Source organism: Pavona decussata, unplaced genomic scaffold (assembly GCF_977016875.1).
Source record: "Pavona decussata unplaced genomic scaffold, jaPavDecu1.1 SCAFFOLD_248, whole genome shotgun sequence".
Lineage (NCBI taxonomy): Eukaryota > Metazoa > Cnidaria > Anthozoa > Scleractinia > Agariciidae > Pavona > Pavona decussata.
In genome coordinates this window covers 443,410-465,013 of record NW_028145652.1, presented here as the reverse complement: position 1 = coordinate 465,013, position 21,604 = coordinate 443,410, and the positions used below count along the sequence as shown (strand labels likewise).

Genomic DNA, 21,604 nt, shown 5'->3' with positions numbered 1-21,604 from the left:
TGTAGCGTTGCAGTTTGGTCTTCGTGGCAGATATGTCTTCTCACCTTGTAACCAATAATGAACATTCTTCTTTCCACCAATGAAACTGCGTTGTGATCGTGTCCTCTGTGATTATTTTGACAAGGGAGGGGATCAACTTGGTCGACTTTCGCCGGCGATAAGCATTAAGAAGTCGCCATTTTGAACTAAACACGAACTGAACTGAACCATCGCGAGATGACTCGTGAATTGCAGGTAAGCAGCCTTTGTATTATTTTCGTGCAGTGTTTTGCAGGACTTTTCTTTGTACTGTAAACTACATTCGATGCCAGTTGAAACCCGGATGGCTGACGCAAAGCTGTCGTCCTTTTGCTAGATGTGCTAGTTTTAATTTCGAGATCTGTGCAATGTTTCTGTGGAACTTAAACTGCGGAACACTTTATTACCTGATGCACGTTTTCCTGGTTTTACAAGTATCATAAGTTCGACTTCAGCTCGAGAACAATAAAAACTTGCTGATTGACCATGCCCCTGGGCAGGATGAAAGTCATCTCATCATGCATGATAAACTTTATCTGACCCAAAATTATTTCCATCTTGTCCTTGCTGGAAACCACGTACCCTGCTGGCAGAGCTTTTCTTAACTCCACAGGAAGAAAGAAAGGCTCTGCAGAAATTGTGTTTTATGGAGTATGCTCATATTTGCTTGGATATACTGTAGTTTCAAATTCAGGGTGTCTGAAAAACTCAGACCTCAGACCCTGGAAAAGCTCAGACCCCCTTAAAGATCATTTTGGGACTTTCCGTCCTGTCACAACATTGATGATCAACCAAAAGCTAAATTTTACAAATACAAAATGTTAATTGTTAAGACTGGTGATAGTTGATCATTCACCGAAGTGGAGGTGAATAGTGATGGATATTTACCCAGTCGCAAAGCGGTGAGGTAAATATCCATCACTTTCACCGACACTGAGGTGAATAATTGTTTTAGTATATACCACACAAGCTGAATAACCAGTGGACCACAAAATTATTTTATTTCTGACAATATTTATTCAGATAATACTGACAAAATGGTATGAAATTTAAAAAATCTTGCACACCACGCGGTAAGCAATTTCTCGTGCAGTAGAAAGTTCTGTCTCGCTTCCTTGCAGACAAATAAAACTTTTGGAGACACTTGTTTAGTTCCTACAGTTGTTGCCATTTATGTATTTTTTTAACAGCCACCTTCTTTATTGAGTAACCATGGCGAAACGGGTAGTACTTGGCTAATGACCTCCAAACTAGCCAATCAGTACATGCGAGAAGTACTATTCACTTGTGTGGTATATACTAATTTTATCTGTTTGGGGTGATCTACCGCACCGCTATTGTAAATTCAATTCAATGGTATTTAGGCATTTTAAAACTTTTCTTTAGTGACACACAGCCAGATTTTATTATTAACAGGACCTAGCACCACTGTGAACTTGAAAATTATGCTATTAGTGTTTTTTGTTTCTAAACTAGTTGTTGTCACCAAAGGATTATTTTCAACTTGTGTTAAATATCTATGGCTTTCAAGCCTTTTACTGAAGTGTTTGTTTGCCTTGTTTGATGGCTAATTGTGCATTTTAGGTCGGAGTATCTGGTCACTGCAGCCTGATATTGTTATGGCAAAATGTTTGTAACCAGTATCTGTTTCTGAGACACCCTTCAAATTCAGGCCAAGTCCTATGGCTTCAAATTAGTGTTTACCCAACAACAGCAACAAGCTTCCCCTAAATGGAAAATTTCGGAATTCAGATATCAGTAACTGCTTCCATCTCGATACCACTGAGGCCTTCAATTTTCACTGTTGAGTAAAGGTAAACGCAAGTCATTTGAATTGTTGTGTGAATCATTTTGAAAGGCATTTCCTCACCAGAACTATGCACTTCTTTCAAAACTTATGGAAAAGCTGTAATTTAGGAACACAAAGAATCAGTCAATTGAAGGGCTGGGAGCATAACGGACCTATGTCGAATTTCAGCCCGTTTTTCGATTTTGCTTGGATTTGTCCGAATTTTTGCATGTGAACTTCAATTCGATTGAAAAACATTGTCCAGTGTTTTTTTCCGCCGATTTGTGTTTCGTATTGGGAATAGTTACCATCTTCTAAAGAAAAATCGATAACATGATAGTCAATATGGATGACCAAAAGGACAATGCATTGAGTATTAATATTTGTATTAAATATAAACTTGTGGTCTTTGAACCATGGGACACGAAAGCGGTCTTTCTCGCGGGAGAAACGAAAAGAATTCTGTTATGCTTTTATTTGATTCTGTTACAAACTACTACATGCGTGACAGGAATGTAAGAAACGCACAACAGATACAATACGTCATCAAAATGTCAGCACATTTCTTGGCCACAGTTCTCACCACTAAAAAGTCATTTTTATATGTTCGCTGGCAATGTATTACCTTTAGCAGCACATAAATGCTTTGTTTATCATTTGATCACCATGTTGAAATGCTTTCCTAAATGTGTTTCACAGAGAAAATCTATTTTCAAACAGTTCTCACCCCATTACGTAAAAATAATTCAAAATTCTATTAATTTCTTTATTGCGACATGGGTGAGAACTGTTGCCAAAGTACTAAGATGCACTTTTGCTGTGATCAAAAGGGGTAGAATAGAAGGGCAACAAATCGGTTTTTCATTGAGAGAAAACTTATCTCGAAACAAGCCATTTCCTTCCCTGCAACACGATTTGAATAAGCAAGAACTGATTGCGAGAACTGTTACGCATTGAAAGAAAACTAAGTTCTATGTCACGCACTGCGTGACTTACGGCTTTACTGGCTTTCAAGAGAGCGGTCTTTGTATGAAGTGCAGTTATTTTCCCTAACGGTTAAGTGAAACGTTACAGCCACTAGTTGGTTCTATCGCCTCGAAGGGAAAACACAAAATTGGAGCTAGCATTTTGGTGAAATCACGCTAAAGCTATTTGCGCCACACTTAACCTACGGCTAAAAAGTAACTTTCTTGACTTCGTTAATGCACAAAGCAAAAATATGCACCATACGACTTGGCTGACCGCAAGCCGTAACTTACTTTACAATGTTTCCGCTTCCCAAATAGGCACGGTCACCTTACAACAAGAACGCGCGGTCCGAGTCCTCTTAACCGACGAGTACGACGTGGACAACATCTCTAACAACATTACCCTTCCAAGCGCGTTCACTGGTAAACAAGCAAACCACCACATCCCCCCCCCCCCCCCCAACTCAGTGTTGTTTTCTAGGTCATGAACAGTCTCCTGGCAATAAGCATCACCTTCCAAATCAACATTGCATAAGGGGGAGGGGGGGAGGGAGAAGTAACTGTGGTAGAATTACGAAGAGAGAAACAGTAAGTGAGTGGTTTTTCCATCTGTTTTCAGTTGTCATTGCATAGGGGGAGGGGGTGGGAGAGAGAAGTAAAGTTCTGTGGTAGAATTAACAAGAGAGAAATCGTAAGCAAGTGGTTTTTGCGCTGTTCGTGTTTGGTTTTCTCAAGGAGTTTTGTGCACGATTGTAAAACCGCGAAATGTTTTTTAAACCTGGGAGAGCAAAAATTCGGACAAATCCGAGCGAAATCAAAAACCGGGCTAAAATTCGACATAAGTCGGTTATGCTCTCAGCCCTTCAATTGTTTTTCAAAGGCAGAATGATTATTTGAAATAAATGTGATGGTATATTTCAAGCCTAGTGAATGAATGAGAAATTGATGTATTATTCTAGAAAGTGACACAGGCATGCTCAGAAAAAAGAAATCCAAGTGCTCCGATCAGGAGTCGAACCTAAGACCTTCCGATCACTAGTTCAGATGCTCTACCACTGAGCTATAGGAGACTCGTGAGAGCTTAGGCCAATATACCACATGTTCAACATTCAAATCCTAGCAGTATGAAGGATATTTGCCCCATGAACCTAGTTTAATGGCCTTTGCTCCTATGAGTCTCCTGTAGCTCAGTGGTAGAGCATCTGAACTAGTTTTCGGAAGGTCTTAGGCTCAACTCCTGATAGGAGCACTCAGATTTCTTTTTTCCGAGTGTGCCTGTGTCACTTTCTAGAATAATACATCATAAGTCAGTTATCAAAGAATGATTTCTTTGCTTTTAACTCTGACTCTTAATTCCATGTTTAAGCTGTCAAGTATTCCTCAAAGTGTGTTTGCTTTAGCATTCTAAAAGTGGAGGTGTGTGATGAAGTCTTATTAAACATAGATTCAAAACATTACTCCATCGAGGCTCTCAAGCTTATAAGAAATTGTTTTGCCTTGGTGCAGTGGGCTCATTTTTGGCTTTCAGTTTTTAATTTATTTTAAAAATGATATGTGCACTATCAAAACCGGTCTAATGACAGAAAACCAGAGTGACTAGGCCAAAAGTTTGGACTTAATAGAGACCTCAAAGGCTTGACATGATTTCTGCAGTCTGAAAACGTTTGTCACAGTTCATGCCAGTCCTTACACTGTTAAACACGGGTGAAATAATTCTGGGATGAGCTAATCTGAGAGCAAAACCATGTAAACAACATCATGGAAATGACTGGACACCAAGCTGAACTTGTCCCAGAATGAGAAGTGATCCATGTAAACAGGCTGTTAGTCTACTTGGCAGCCATTGTTCTGGAGATGTACTGTGTAGTGATCTCAATAACAACTTTTGTAGTACTAATAAAATTTAAGATTCTGTACTCTTAAGTAATAAAAATCATAAAATTTGGGAACAATCTATTTAGACCAACCAAACTTCATTAGCCCTGTTGAAAGAACAAATATGTTCCCAAAGTTTACAATAAAATAATAATTGTTGCCTTCAGCAAAGAGATTTGTGTTGCATAAGTTTCTTGTGCAAGAAAGCAGCACTTCCTAACAACAACCCATGCATTTCAAGGTGACTGGGTAAAATTGTAAGAACACTGACTGTGCTGTGATGGCAATTTTTGTCAATGATCCTGATCACAATGAAAAGCAATGGAGGTCACTCAATACACTTGTACTGTAAAAATTTGAATTTATTATAGCCCGCAAAATCTTCAGTAGAATGAGTGCTAGAGGCGCTTTATTTTTTAAGGCCAATTTAGACAGTACAGCTTTTGCTTATGACTGTTGCATGCAATTTCTTTTTTGTGCGCTGCTCGCGTCATGAAAAAAATTGTACACAACTCTCGTCATTCAACATGCCCATTGCCTACAACTATGACTGTCATACATATAGGATTTTAAAATATGTTTCACAATCCTACAATATTTTATATGTCATGCTCAACAAGTTGTAAGTTTGATTTACATGAAACATGAGTCAAGAATTTTTAATGAGTCCAGAGATTTTTGTAGCCTCCCACGCAGTCGTTTTTAGGGGACTCGTATTACGAGGTAATACGAGTCCCCTAAGAACGACTGCGTGGGAGGCTAGAGATTTTTGAGGCTATCTGTAAAATCAAAGTCAACGAAAAGTTTGACTTATTCACTGAAGATTTTCTGTGAAAAAAAACGGATACTTTTTTTCCAGATAGAACATCATGAATTCTTTAAACAAGAAACTGAACTAGTCAGGAGACAGGGTATATGTAGCTAGGGTAATATAAATTGTCTGACTGGTAAAAAAGAGCTTGACCAATATCAAATAACTTCAAACCCCAACCCTAGATCAAATAATGATACTCCCTTGGGTTGGGCTAATAAACTTTATCTTTACAGGGTGTCCCAGTAAGCAGCAAGGCTGGTATCCATAGGGGCCCTGTAAGTTTGTGGATATTAATTGACCTAGTGATAGACTAAATACATGTATTTTTGGTAAACTTATTATCAGAAGATTGGCCAGAAGACAACCTTGGGTGGTCACCTTTTTTAGATAGAATGCTGTGCAACTGTATAATATTGGGAAGAATGCCAATAACACAAACCAACACTGGAATTATTAACCCTTAATATCAAAGAACAAATTCTCCTACCTTTTTCCCATACTTTTCCTATAAAAGTACTTGGGAGACGTTATTAAAATATCAAGAAATTTCATTTTGGGTTATCATATCCTTAATTCTCATGACCTCAGGGGTGGAATAAGCATTGATATTACTAGGGGAAATTTGATACTGATCACTGTTAATACAATACAAGTCAGAATAATAATATTATTCCTGTGTGTTTATTATGTATACCAAATAGGTTTTTAGCTATGTTTTTTAAAAATGTTTTCATGCTATGATCTTCAGATTTAATAACTTAAATATTCCTTTACAAATTATTTTTCAGCTAGGTCACTCACTTTTCTAAAGTTCTTCACTTCCAAGTGCACTAAAGTTTCTATCTTTTATACATGCAGACATCCATAAGAAATTGACCAGTTCTCTTTTTATGGTCAGTCTCAACTTTTAGTGAACTGTGCATGTGCTGCATGAAACTGTCCTACTCTTGAACAGCAAAGACAAAAATCATGTTAAACAGCTTGGGATTTATGCAACCTGAATTTCTCTGTATACTGAGCAAATAAAAGTTTTCACCTACATCTAGACCGAGAATGCTGTATTATTCGGTGAGTGAAACAGGCATACTCGGAAAAGGAAATCATGTAGACTGTTTTACAATAAAAAAAGGAAATAACTTTATAATCTACAAGAGGCAAAATAAAAGACTGCAGGGTTTGTTTTCCTTAGGCCATTTGGTGCACTTTGCCTGCTTTGTCAAGTCAAGAATTCAATCATTGTTGATGAAAAATAACCTGTCTATTCAGATAGGCCACTCTGAAATAATAATAACCAATCTTAATCATCATCATCATTATCATCTTCTTATCATGGTAACAATTAAGTTTCTTGATATTTCTGATTTTATGTAGATTAAGGGCAGATGGATGAAATTGGGATCAAGAATTAGCTGAACAGGTAAGTTCAAACATGGAAGCTACTTAAGATAAAGCTGTCAGATCAAATAAACAGTAGTTGTAAGTGTTCGGCAGTAGCTCCTATCTAATGAAACTATTGTAAATGCATTATAGACAATTCACTACCTTACAGAGAGCAGTAAGTTAATTATGAAAAGTCAATCCATTTTAAAGGGGCTATATCATGGGGATTTTTATGTGTTTTGATCAAGAATTGTGCTGCAACTGAATCTAAGTACCTATTCCTGTTTATGAAATGCCCCCAAAAACACCAATAAAAAGAAGATGTCAAGTTTTCAATTTTTAGCAATTTTTCAAAGACACAAGAGGACTTGAAAAAGTTGGCCGTTTTTTTCAAGTTACAACCCACTTCTATCTTCGCCATCTGTAGCCAGACTTGTAATTACGTGTAATCACAGTGTACACTATAGTGTTGTAACTTTTAACAAAACTGCAACCTTCATTTTTGGGCTTGCATGTGTGAAAGTGCATCTAGGTACTTCAATGAAAGTGTTACTTAAAGTAACTGACATTGTCCTCCAACCATTTTCTTAGCAACATAGGTCATTCATTGCCTTGTGACATCACACCTGGGTATACATAACCTTGGCTAAAACGGCAACGCAACTATACTAACAGAACTTGTCATTGTCAGATTCACGCTTGGTCAATACTTACCAGCCGTTACCCTTGCTGAAGGGAATGTTAGACAAAATAGACATTACCTCGCTCCGAAGACCGTTTTCCACTTTAGGGACTAATACACAAACTCTAATTTTCACCATCCCTCCAATAACTGCCACGTGGGCTACAAACGTACTTTTCCTAACTCAATACTGGTTGAAAACTTATCTGTGTGCGTAGTGAGGATATTTTTTGATTAATTTATTTTGCTTTTCTGAAATAGATTGACAGAAACATAACTGGAGTTATAATTGGATGAAGCACCGCAGAAGATACATAAGAAGACTAAGAGGCAGATTATGAGGACATGATGAAAATAATGGAACTTTGTGCAAAAAAGTTTGTTGAATTAAAGAAACTCACATTGAACGGCCAGCATCAAGTTGAAGTCAATCTATTGTACCATTCTGAGAGAATCGCTGCTTGTAAACCATTTACACTTTTAAACTTTAAGCGATTCGTTAATTCTTTCAGTTGATCCTTTCGCCCGTACCAAGAGAGCCATTTTTTTTACGAGATTTTAAAACAAACAAACAAATAAACACATCAAAATTGAATGAAGTCTTTATAGCTTTGGAATAAATTTGCTTTAAACGTAAGAAGTCGCCATCTTTATCCATACACTTATTTATAGCTTGTTTTGCAGCGCTTGGTGCACTGATAAATGTTGCAAATGTCATAGATAACAGAATAAACAGAGAGTTGAAAGGTTTTGGAGATAGACAGTCATATCATGTCTAGGAGGGGCTCAAGATTTTGAGCTATTGATGAGTCAGGGAACATGAAAAGATCATCTCACTGGCACAAATTCTTGAGGGATCTCACCAGCATCGACCATATGTTATTTGTCCCGTTGAATTAGCTGAACAGTAGATTTGCAAAAGGAAAAATATTGGCTTGCGGAAAGAACTATTTATGAAGGCTCTTAGTAGTTTTCCATTCTTGCTCGTAATGCTAACGAAAATCAGCGGCCGGTTTTGCTTTGATGAGGCCTCTTTAACCCGCTAAACGTTCGAGTAATGAGTTGTAAAATTCGATTGAGGTACGATTTTCCTTTCTATCTGTGAATATATTAACTTTCATGATGTTCCAGCTGGCTTCAATGCTGAAGACACTTTTTCATTAATTGAAGAGAGGAAAGACTTCTATTGATCGTCGTAAGCAACCCTATTGACCAACGCTGTTGGTAGACACCGGCGCGCGGACAAAACTTTGTAAGGGGCGCTAAACGCAATTTAATGGAACTTGTTAGTCGTTTGTGAACAGAGACGGTTTTAGAATTTTTGTTGCCCAAATATATCTTGGTTACCAGAATTCAGTGCTGTTTATAACACAGAGGATTTGTAGTACCATTTTCTATGCGTTTTACTAGACAAGTTGTGGCTTGTACAATGTGCTAAGGGTTCCGCCTAGAAGCCACAGTATTCCGAGTGATCAGAGAGTGAAGGAGGGGGAGGAAAAGTTAACGTGTGGGGAAAAGTATGACTAGGGGAAAAAGGGGAGAGCGTGTACACCTTCACTCATTTATGGCGTAAACTACTGGGCCCTTTCATTTGTCATTCGAGTCCTTTTGCTTTTCGATATTGTTTTGATTCACGAAGTTGAGGTTTTTTGGATGATGTAAATAGCCCATCTTGTTTTTATTTTCCCGGGGCTTTCAGCGCCCAGGTATTACGACGGCTTTGATCCTAAGAAACTGGATCTCCCTGATTGGTTAAGCTCAGTGTCATTCTTCACGCGTTGAGTGAGGCTATTTTACCAGTAAATACATGATTTTCGATCATTTGATTACAAGGTATGGCAAATCATCATGAGAACTTAATTCGTGCTCCGATAGTAGACCATTTTTCCCGACAAAGTATAATCATTTACGACTGGGAAGCAGCAGCAAATACAAAACGTACAAACAAATAACAGGATGATATCTGTACTGATGAAGGGCCTATCGCACATTGTTAAGAAGTCAATCAGATAACAACAGATTGCTGTTCTGATGAGAACCGAATTACCAAAAAGTACGTCATCGTAAAACAACTTTGCTCGAGGGTCAAAGAAATCGGCCGGTGCTGTAGAAGAGCCTGTTATTTCCACTCCCCTTCACCTCCCTCCAAAATAAAAAATAAAACTTGCGCTGGGTGGCAGTGATTTAACTGATTTGAAATCACTTGAAAAACTGGATTATAATGGTTAAAAAAAAAATGAAATAATTAACTGATAGTTCATCGTGCTGCCAATTGCTGAGCTCCTTTCTCAGTGCGGTTTCAAGTGTTCCGAATTACTCAGTCTGAATTGGACTCACTAGGTGCCACAAAGCAACGCACTTTCAACTTAACTTTTCAACTTTATTTATTGCCCAAAATCACTGACAGGTATCGTTACATTAGTATTTCTTAACCCTTTAAGCCCCGAGGGAAATGCCAAATTTTTCTAAATCGGTAACTATAAACCAGGAGACCACATGTGATATACCATTTGAAAGGTGTTTTCTGGGGTATGCTATAAATCACACCAAAAGAAATGGAGGAGGTCACAGATTGAATTGACAAGTGCCCAAAATGAAAAAATAAAAATGTTTAAAATTTTCCTGTTCCTTGTACAGATTGGGTATGTCCCTAAACTGTAGCTTAATTTGCAGCTCTCAGTGCATTGGTTGTTGTCAGATATTAACTTGGCCTAAAAAGTACAAAGATAAAAAGTTCCAAAAGTTGCAGGGGTGGTAAATCAAGTCTTGTATAGGAGTGGGGCATGATATTATGCCTTAAATATGCCGATCTTTCCAAGATCTTTTAGTTGTGCAAATTTCACACAAATTGACTGAATATTGAGCATGTAATTGCATCTTGTGCCATATGGCACTATCGGGGCTTAAAGGGTTAACAAAAGTCATGATATTGAGCTGGAAAGCTCACAAGCCTTTCTAGGCTTATCCGCGGAGACCCAATATTCACTAGTATCTCCGGTTGTAATAACCGCGCCACAGAGCGCTTTGTGGTGTTTTGATTAGGCCACAAAGCGCTCTGTGGCACCTTCTTTAGTCCACAAAGCGCTCTCTGGTGATAAAATTGGAAAAATCATATAATGTTCACAAGATCGTGTGATATGCTTGTAGGTGTCAAGGAAACACCCAGTTTTCATTGTTGAATGCCCTAAAACTGACCACAAAGCACTTTATGGCTTCACATACAAAACCACAAAGCGCACTGTGGTAATTGTCAGATAAAACATCACAAAGCGCTTTATGACTTTCGTATAAAACGACTTAAAAAAACGCTCTCAGTGAAGACAAAAAGACATAAATCTGCAAATTCCGCTAGTTAGTTTTAAAGTAACAGAAGTAAGGCGACGGTAGATTAAAAACATGAGACAGACGTGAGTACTGAGATTTGTGTCGCGCTTCTCCTTTGGGCTCCCTGAGTGTTTGTTTGCGACAAATAAATGGTACTGAAAATCGGACAACTGATGTCCCAAAAATGTATATAGACTGAGGACACAACTGAACAATTGAAACGGTACTATTGTAATAAAACCTCAGAACGTTGCCGAATATATTGCGCTCTAAGTCACAGCAATTTTGCTTTTTAATTTGGGTGCACTAGGTTTCTAGAGAAAATTGGAATGCTATGATACGAAGATCAAGGAGAATCGTTGAGTTTGAAGCTCTCCCGTTTGTCGGGAAAGAAGCGTTCTCCTTCTTGTGACCTCTTGTCGGTTAGATCGTAAGCTCAATGTTAGCATTTCCTTCTCTGATTTATCCTCTTATTTACGAGGATAGTATGAACAAGACTTTAGAGGCTTATGCAAACTGAACACCAACGCACATACTGTTGCTTTCGATTTTTAAACGAAGTCGATCGATGTAAGCCGCTCAGTTACGTCGCTTTCAAATCAAGTCAAATATATTTGCCACTTACCCTCACCCCGTCGAATAACCAATTTTGCTCGAAGACCGAACTGCAACGGAGTCTCTTTACCAGTCTTAATTCGCGTGGGCCAAGATAGATCGCATTATGTGATTGGCCCATCATATCACATGACGTCAGAGGACATGTCTGCAACGGAGGACATAACTGCAATGGTACAGGCGGCAGCTCCATCGAAGCCTACCGGTCTCGACAATCCCCGCGAAGGGGGGGGGGGGGGGGGGCTACTCCCCTATATAAGGTATATAGGTATGTGCCGCCCCAAAGGGTATGGTTTTTGAGCCGTTTTGGTCTGAAAAGGGGTATAAATTTTGACAATTACGGTCTGAAATCGGGTCGGGTTTTTGGGGCCGGGAACATTCACGAAAGCTTACTTTTACCCCTTCCGTCAACTTCCGTTCGGCACTGATGCATAATTATCAGGTCTGAAAACGGGTATGAATTTTAGAGGTCAGGTCTGAAAACGGGTGTGGAAAATGGCATGTTTAGGTCTGAAATAGGGTCGGGATTTGAAGACCCGGGCGGCACACCCCCACCAAGAATTCCGAGGAGTACCCCGCCCCCCCCGGGCGAGAATCCCACGGAAAAATAGGGGGACTTTGAACAGTCTACTAAAGAACCAAACAGACGTACACCGTGTAGAATTTAACAAGGTTCTACCTCCTGATTACCCTCCAAAGGAGACCAATCTGAGCATGTCCAAACTTTTTTGACCCCCTAAAAGAGACCATTTTAAAACACAGACAAATTAAAAAGACAGTAACTTTTCGGGTGCAACCCTAAACAGACCTTCACGGAGAAATATAATGGCGTTTTACCCAGAACACCCTTAGTGAGACCGTGATAATCTGAAATGTACACTCCCTAAGCGAGACGGCGAGGATCCCCTCCCCTTTCATTTAAGAGTATTCCGGGGGGATAGTTTATATGGGAATATTTCAATCGGGTAATCAGGAGGTAGAACCTTATTAAATTGTACACGGTGTGCATATTCTGTTTGGTTCTTTAACCGATTTGAGGCCATTTTAGCCAGTTATCGCTTCCCAGGTTTCCTACTCCTAAAATGGTCTTAAATCAGCAAAAGGAACAACAAGCAATACACCGTAGAAACAAGGTATGACATTTATATTTATAAATTTCCAATTTTTCTACCTCCGTAACCCGATTGTAAATATTCCCATACAAACTCTTACATCATTTTAGCCGTGACCGCTAAATATTACGCAAATGCAAAATGATCCTCACGCACTGCTTGAACAGTTGGACCCTGAGTGACCCATTCTGCCAGCTGTGTTATATCACCCGGACCTCCTTTTCCGTTCGATAACAGCAGCCTGACAGATTTATTATAATATCCCCATTCACAAGAGGTTATCAGCCTGCACGGGTGTAAAGTTCCATCAGATATTTGCACATTCCTACATTCCACTCCAGGATCGAATCAACCATTGTGTCCATTTGTCTGAGTGAAGTAATATAAATCGACAAGCGAGGAGAAGTTGTCCTTGCCTTGGAAAGCAGCATAAGCGAAGGAACAATAGATTCGACACGATGCTTGGTACATTCATGTGCGTTGCTCTAGGTTTTGTTACCATATCCTCTGTGGTGAGTAGTTTTTGTTTTTCCCCGAGAACATCAGTGTGTACATGACAGTAAGTAGATTTCTATGTTGCCCAAAAAACCGCAGGCTTGGAATTACCGTTAGAGATCAATGATCAACAAAATGATCATTCTTATCTGAATACGTACATCCATAACGAAACGGTCTTTATTTGCAAACGCTGCCATTCAGTTCATTCGCTTTCTCACCGATCCCAAAAGAAAACAATCCTCCATTGATTAAATAAAGAGCAAATATTTACATTTTTATTTAACTGGCGCTCTTGATGTTATAATGTGTAATTTATCAAGTCCATCCATCAAAGACTTTCGAGCTAAAATCCCTCCTCAATAAAGTTGACCGCATCATAAAACGAATAGCAAGGATTATCGGTGATAGCGGGGAGGTGAGGGGGGGGGGGGGGGGGGTCTGTGTATGTCTGTGTGTGTGTGGGGAGGAGGGTTAGGGTAGCTACAATAAGTTGAAATCATGTGCGGTCAATTGTCTCGACTGTCTCGATATTGAGATACTGTTTGAGGAACAGCTGAAAAGGATTTTGATTGTTGAAGAACGTGAATTTTACTTTTAAACAGCAGCAATTGCAGTCAAAACAATGGAACACCACGTCCAGCGCCCTTCCGGTTCATAATCAGCTATTTAAAGGCAGAGGTCAGAAGGGAAAAAAACGTATTTCCCAATTTTTGGCTTTATTTCCGTCACTTGGGTGACTTGGCTCAAGGGTTAAGATTAAGCGAAATCATAGAACGATAATCATCTCAGATCGAGATAATCGTTAAGTTGCTTTAATTTCATTTTAATGTTTTTTTCTACCCTGTTGGATTCTTTACCATTCCAATTATGTATGCATCCAATTATAACAATGCTTTCTGACACACGCTCGTGGAAGTTAGCTTTTAATGCACCGTGGAAAAAGACGCTCACTGAAAACATGAAATGATAACTATTAAGCTAAGACAATTCAAAGACCATTTTACTTACCTCATTTATTTAACAATTAGATTATGAGCTCGAGATTTCTATCGCGTAATAGTTGATGAGGGCGAAGCCCGAATCAACTATCACGCATAGAAATCGAGAGCGAATAATCTAATTGTTTTAGTATAAATCTACTAGTCGTTCAAAACTAAACAAGAAAATTATCTATTTCCTCATCGCAGACACTTCGAAGACGCGACGAAGCGGCCGCCATTTTGTTGAAAACCGCTACTTACTATCTATCACAGAATAGATAGCGAGTAGCGTAGTCAATCAGAGAACGGCATTCGTGATAGAACACTAGTAGATTTATACTAATACTAGATAGAAGTGCGTTTAAACGACATCTGGGTGAAGGCTGTAGGCGTGCAGTTAGGCTGGGCTTTGTATACAGTAATACGATAAGGCATTTCCTTTATTTATCAAATTCTTCGCTAAGTGGAGTGGATGACGAAGGGCGAGGGGGGGGGGGGGGTGCTGCTTAATATCGAGTGACAGCTTACTTTTTTTAAAATCCCAATCTAGTGTAATGTTGTGGTTCAATTTTTTGAAGGGGGGGGGGGGTGGGGGATTAAATGTTTCAAATCCGAAAACCCAGTTCAACCTTCGCTAACCATTTAGGTAAAACCGCTAAGAGTCCTCCTCTTTTTCTCCGATCCCAAACGCAAGTGAAAATGTGGAAATTATGAGAATCAACAGTAAAAACAAATTAAGAGATATTATTTTAGCCACTCAATGAATCCAGTGCGCGTTAGCGGCATAAATACATATGGAAAAGAAATGAACTGCCTAATGTCTACTCATGCTAACCACCCAACCTCACCCCCCCTCCCCCCAACCCCACCACCAACTATTCTCTTTTTCTTTTTCTACTAGCCCACTTCTCCGTATGAAATTGAAAGATCCCGAAGGCGAAGAAGTAGGGTTATTCAGAATTATGTTCAAATGAAAGAATGTGAGAAATGTCAGTTGAGGATGGGCTTAATGGAGCGGAAGAGTTATTCATTTTTCAAATGCTTCAGAGCGGGTGTTTAGCTTGACATTACTTACCTTTCTATAGCTATTGGCTGGGAAGAATTAGAGGGAAGAAGACTCAATAGATGACATAAAGGTCCATACGATAACAACGTTTTCTTTATTATTATATTCGCTAAAATCCATTTTTATTGTTTATTTTTCCTTGATGATCCGACTTCACGAAGACTGCGCAGAATCCGCTTACCACAGAAAAGGGTAAGTTATACAAGATCAATGTACAAGTCTGGCACACCTAGTAGATTAGTACTCGCTACTCCGGGCCAGTCTACTTCCTTGGTTTTGCTTGGCTGGATTTTTAAACAAACAACAGTCTTAGATCGTCACACCCTTTTGCTCCTGCAAAGATTTAAAATGTGAAAAAGTACAAATGAATGTTTGAAGTTAGAACCCTTTTGGTAACATAGTAAACAGCGCCACCGTAAAGACAGTATTAATTAACAGATTTCATTTGAATGGATTTCCGTCCGGAAGTTCAAGAGTTAAACAAGGATCGAGCCATAAGAAAAAGGTAGCTCCTCCTTCCTTCAAACACTGTAGCATGTTCCATCGTCACACAAGTGATGACAGTTGACGTGAGAAAGAAGGAATGTGGAGGGTTTAAAATCGGTATTCCAATAATAAAGCCAAGCATGTGCATGATGCAAATTCAAATATGATTCCACAGTTATTCTTTTATTATTATTATTATTATTATTATTATTATTATTATTATTATTATTATTATTATTATTATTATTATCCTTTTCTTTGTAATTGGCACTGAAAAGCCCCTTTGGGGAAGTGGTCAATAAACGTATGTATGTATGTATGTATGTATGTATGTATGTATGTATGTATGTATGTATGTATGTATGTATGTATGTATGTATGTATGTATGTATGTATGTATGTATGTATGTATGTATGTATGTATGTATTATTATTATTATTTTTATTATTATTATTATTATTATTATTATTATTATTATTATTATTATCATTATTATTCCAATGGATCTTACTGCGCTGCACGGACTTTGCGATTATGACAACTCATTGCTCACCGTTAAATGAATGACAGCTACAGTCTATAGGCTGGTCTAATGCTCCATTTATAGTGTGGGTCCGTGCTTAAACCACTTTTTCAGTATAAATGAACAATGGCAGATGTAAAGACAATCGGACTGCTCAGGAGCTTCACTATCCTCGTTCCCAGTATCTATAATTAGCACTGGGAACGAGAATGGATTGTCACGCATTGTTAGACTGTCACTGCACTGCACAGCAATGTCTAGCTGAGAAAATCGACCATCATTTCTAATCATTCAGTTTCTCTTTGGAACTTTACAGATCGTTGTTATAATGTCTTCTGCACCAAAGGACGGATGTGTGTCGTGAATTCGGATCGTTCCACTACGTGTGTGTGCCCAGACGTTTGTCCTGATGACTACAGTCCCGTGTGTAGTGTGTACCTCAGGGAATTTAGCAACATTTGCAAGCTCCACAAGTTCGCTTGTCGAGTCGGCATCATGATGGGAGTTGAACGAAGGGGAAAATGCGATCTGAAAGGTGTGCATGTTATGACAGAAAAAAAAAATATTTATATATATCATAGTGGTCAGGCGTAGGAGGTCGTATGATTGTTTCGTGTCCTTTCTGCCAGGCCTAGCAACCCCGACTGCCTCCCCGCTCCTTTCACGAAATATCTTGTCACCTGGGAACAAGGCACAGTTACTCTGAAGAGATGACTGACGCGATTTAAGAACGGTGCCTCCTTTTGCTATTTCGTATGCCTTCTGCTCATCTCGGGATAGTTTCTTAAGATGGTGTTTACTAATTCAAAAGTAGTTTTGCGCGGTTGATGAGTATACATGAAAAGAAGATCTTAGTAGAGGGCTATTGAAATCCAAGAAGAAAAAAATCGAGGGTAACCAGATAATCAAACATATTTGAAAAAAAAAAAAATCCATACACTAAGCCTCTCCGCAATTCCTTCATGAAAGACGATAAATGGGGACGTAAAGAAAACCACATTGAGGAGGGAGGCCGAGTTCGCCTCCCATCCGCTATACATTTACTGTTATCCCCTCCAATGGAGAACAGAGATTTTAGACAATATTTTCGTTGACACAATATCACTGAATAGTGATTGCATTTTTACCCTGCCAACCGAATTTGGAAACTATTTATTCATTTCGTCATCTTTTCAGATGGTGAATTGGAGCCTTGCCCCGTCTCTAATCTTCTGCAGTTTCATGATCGATATCTCGCGTACCTCATTGAAGCGAGAGATAGGGAAACGTATCAAGACTTCGGAGTCCAGCCCCTGACCTTCGAAGACAGGAAGGCAATAATCGAGGTGAACATGCTATACTTTTGAGCACTTAGTTTAATTGCTAAACTCTCTCAACCATTCCCTCCAGATTCTATGAACGGCTTGTAGTGGGAGCATGATAAGATTTAACGTCAGAAACAAGTTTCCTTCATTTTGTTAACGGTATAAACCCACTTCTTGAGGTATGTGTTGTTGTAGTTGTTGTTGTTGTTGTTGATTTTGTTCGTTTAACATCTTAAAGAAGTCAAGAGAGATTCACATAGAGAATGTCTTCGATCATTAAAGAAGCGATTGGAAAAAAAATGTTCGCATAAAAAATGTCCCCAATCTACATATGGAATTCCCATTTTAAATTCGTATGTTTAACATAAGAGACCATCCGTGTCGTTTTAAAAGTAGGCTAATTGTTTCAGTTCTTTCGTTTCAGTGGGAATTTGACAGCCAGGATAAGAACAACAATGGAATTCTTGATCAAGAAGAGATTGAGGCCATGATCATTCCAGACGAACACTGCATGCTGGGATTCATGAAGTCATGTGACTATGATCACCAGCCTGGAATCAACAGAGTGGAGTGGAATACCTGTTTCCCGCCATTTGTGCCTGGTGAGTGTGCGACTACGTGTACGTTGTTTATACGGTGTATTATGACTCTCCATCTAAGCATGGTGTTTCAGGGAAGATCGTCGTCCACATCGTGCTGTTAGGGAGTTTACTCAACAGAACGACTGAAGCCTAAGAGGATGGCAAATGTCCTTGTGTAAACCAGCGAGACACCTTAAATTTAAACGATTTCGATTCTGGCTTCTTATTGCCACCTCGATATTTTCGTGTCGTTAGAAGGTCACATGTTGACAGTTTAAGTCGCAAATCGGATCCAAATGCGTTCACAAAACAAAATTGGCTGCCCTGTTGCCCAGGTTCACTGTTTTCTCGAAAAGGAAAGCGTCCCCCTAACTTTCTCTCTCCGCGCAAATGATTTACGTCATAGTTTCGCGAATCTAAGCTTTGGGCTTATTATCCGTATGTTTATCACTTTGTTCAAGGAAAGTTATTTTTGTGGGTGGGATTCCCTCCTGGGTGTGGGGAGGGGAGCCTATTATTAGCATGAATTGTGTATTTCAATTAGTTGAGCTTCACAAACAAAAAGTTAAAACAATAAGCTAGAAACACTTTTATGGCATCTCAAAATAGCTAGCTCATTTAGTCCATGGAGTGAAATTCGGGAGGGTTTTTGCGTTCGAGTTAAAGGGCTATTTTGTTTTTGTTTTGTTTTTTAGATGAGGGGAATATCATTTGATTCGACATTTTAGGCTAAATGGGTACGGACGAATCACTGGTTAACACTCCGTGACTCTCATTTTCCGAACAAAGCGTCACAGAAAAGGCTCGCCAATGTTACGAAATCTAAATCAACTGGGTTCGGGAGATCTGAGTTAGGCACGACAAAATCTCAGGAAGGCAGAATTTGCCCCTAAACACAACAGTGGGGCGACACCGATGCATACTCTATACCTTTCAATAATGAACCCTGCTGGCGTGACCAGTCAGGCATTAAACTTGTGCGAACGCCACCCCTTCCTCCCACTGCAACCGACACCATCAAAAAAGGGCCAACGAATTTATCCCCGAGTGAACGCCGCACGCCATCCTAGGCCCCGCATCACTAATCCGGATAAATTTGATAAATACAGTGTTTGCAGCCACCGCCGAAAAGGGATATTGAAAACCTTCGGCTAGGTGGATCAGTTTGGGAAATGAAAACGGAATTTATTGAACAATTGACGTCAAAAGCGCGCTTCGTGTACTTTGCGTTTCTGCTGTCGCCGTTTTTGAAATTGGCAGAAACGCAGTATTCATTCATATTCGTGTCATAACATCAAATCGTCTCCCTAGGAGAGATGAGAGGTAAAAATAAAGGGGGGGGGGGGGCAAGGGGTGATTCTGCGATGGACTAGTTATAGCATCCTGTAAATGGGAAATACTTAGTTAGTGTCTTGATCGTTTCATGAGCTCTTAGATGCTGTAATACGTTCTGGCAGTAGCGGCGTAATACCAAAGTTGTTGCCTAAGCGTTATAAACTTGTTTTTTACTATTCTTCTGATATCTTGTTTCTTTATCCTTTCGCAGAGCTCTCTGAAGAGGACGTAGAGTATTAAAGTAGCAAATCCATATTAGTTAAAAGATTGAAGTACTTAACGAAAACTATACAAAAAAAAAACTATACAAAGCTCAGTGAGGCTATGAATAAGGATGCTTTGAATGGGGAGGGGGGCCTTCTTTATGCTACGTGGAATTAATAAAGGTCAATTTCTTAACAAATGCTGAGTACAGCGAAAAGTTTGCTTATTTTATTGTTAATAAAAAAAAACGGACAATTTTATCGAAGGGTCATTTTGAACGTCCGCAAGCGACTGAAAAACTCATCCCTTTTGTTTGATCATGAAATCGCACGGGGAAATTCGTCACTAAATGTGAAAGTCAGCTAGCATTTTCGAAAAGCCAACAGTAGTACGTAAATCCGATGTTGAACCCTGTTTCGTTCGTTAAAAGTTTGGCAAGTTAAATTTCCAGCTAAAGTATCCCAAGAGATCAAACTGTATTAGCTTCACAAATGTCCCCTAACACTATAACAATATTTGGGAAACAGGAAACAGCACTGAGCTATTTTGCCTTGCTGGTCTCGTTGGGTTCCCTTAAGGGGCAGTATCACCGATAATTAGTGTGCCTTTGAATAGCTAAAATACAGATTTGTATCGAAAGAAATGTTTAAATAATGGTTCAGTATTGTAACAATTACCCTACGCGTAGACATCATCTAGCAGTTATTATCTTTTGCTGCGGATGGCTCGGATGGAAATGGATTAAGTTCTTCCTCTGTGTTTTGGACAAATTGCTAAAACCTGATTTATAAATTGTTCTTCATTGGACAAATCACTTGATATTTTCCTCCCGGTGCTCTAAGAACAATTTCATGTCAAAGAAAAGGTTCTGTGTTAAATATTTGAGTAGCTATGATTAAAATGCAGCAAACTCTCCGTGTTAGTGTCCGTTTAATGGAAAATAATGTTTTTCATTTTATTTTACTTTATTTTGTTCAAATTTGACAAGCTGTTATGACAACCTTCTCTCTTCTGTCGCTTCCCGCCTCGACTAGCCTATGCTATTTGCGGGAAGCGACCATTTGTATTTTCTTAAGTCAAGTAATAAATAAAGTTGAAGTTAAAGTTGAAGGTGCCCGGGAAATATACCCTCCACAATAAACCGTGGTAACTCGAACTCTCAATGGAAACAAAACGTTGTTCGATTTGACAGTGTTCGTGTTGAATTTCGAATTAATAAAATATTGTGTTTCTTTCATTGCTTCACAACCACAAGTCAGTTTAGTGCAAAAAAAGGTAATTTGGGAATTGTAACCAAAATGCTAAGAACAAATACAAAACAATAACTGAGATCTAGTCACGGCACGTTACTATACATAATAATGGTTTATTAATAAAGGTTAAATAATTTCAACGCGTCAATCGCCTTGGCAGGGTTGTCTTTTATTAGTTTCGCATACGTATGTTCTGAAATTTAGAGATTTACAAACGTTTTTAAAATATAGTTCGTGTTATCTGGAGTGGGGTTGGGGAGGGGGTAAATTTGAGCCAACGAAAAGAAAATCAGTTGTGTTAGTGGGAAGCTTGAGTCAGGGAACCGAATTCGAGATAGCAGGGTTCCACTGCATTTCTTTGGACACCATTAAATGCCCACTCATGTCCAGAAATGCACTTTACCCTGATTACGGGTACTTTTATTTAAGGCAGACCTTTTTGTCGTTTTCATATGACTTCATGTTTGATAGAATTATTTGTGTTTTAGTAAGAATTTAGGGTATGGGACACTTTGTGATGTCTATCATATAGTTCATACATCTCATTAGGGTGCATTTCTGGACCTGAAAGTCTGAAAACGTGTATGAACTTTAGACGGTCTGGGGCGCGTTTTAGTTTACCGCGGCCCGATAAGTATCTTCTTAAATCCCATTTTAATTGATTACTGGCATACTACTTTTTTAGTGCAAACGAGGCCAACGTTGTAGCATTCGAAGCTAACAAGTTAACGTGATCTTCGCCGAACTAAAAATCACCGAGGACTACTCACTTACATACCCCCCCCCCCCCCACTCC

General features: G+C 39.0%; 1 protein-coding gene and 1 long non-coding RNA gene across 2 annotated transcripts; both read left to right on the top strand.

Moving 5' to 3' along the window:
• LOC146457101 (uncharacterized) lies at positions 1-8,121 on the top strand. The gene is made up of 3 exons (XR_014858607.1): positions 1-234; positions 6,836-6,881; positions 7,788-8,121. It is a non-coding gene; the product is annotated as an uncharacterized LOC146457101 (long non-coding RNA).
• Positions 8,122-12,867: 4,746 nt separating this feature from the next.
• LOC146457100 (follistatin-related protein 1-like) lies at positions 12,868-19,760 on the top strand. Its single transcript, XM_085092364.1, has 6 exons — positions 12,868-13,089; positions 15,283-15,313; positions 16,448-16,666; positions 17,308-17,456; positions 17,860-18,037; positions 19,563-19,760. The coding sequence occupies exons 1-6, from the start codon at positions 13,036-13,038 to the stop codon at positions 19,589-19,591; spliced, it is 660 nt and encodes a 219-aa protein (XP_084948490.1). The 5' UTR covers positions 12,868-13,035; the 3' UTR covers positions 19,592-19,760.
• Positions 19,761-21,604: the final 1,844 nt, after the last annotated feature.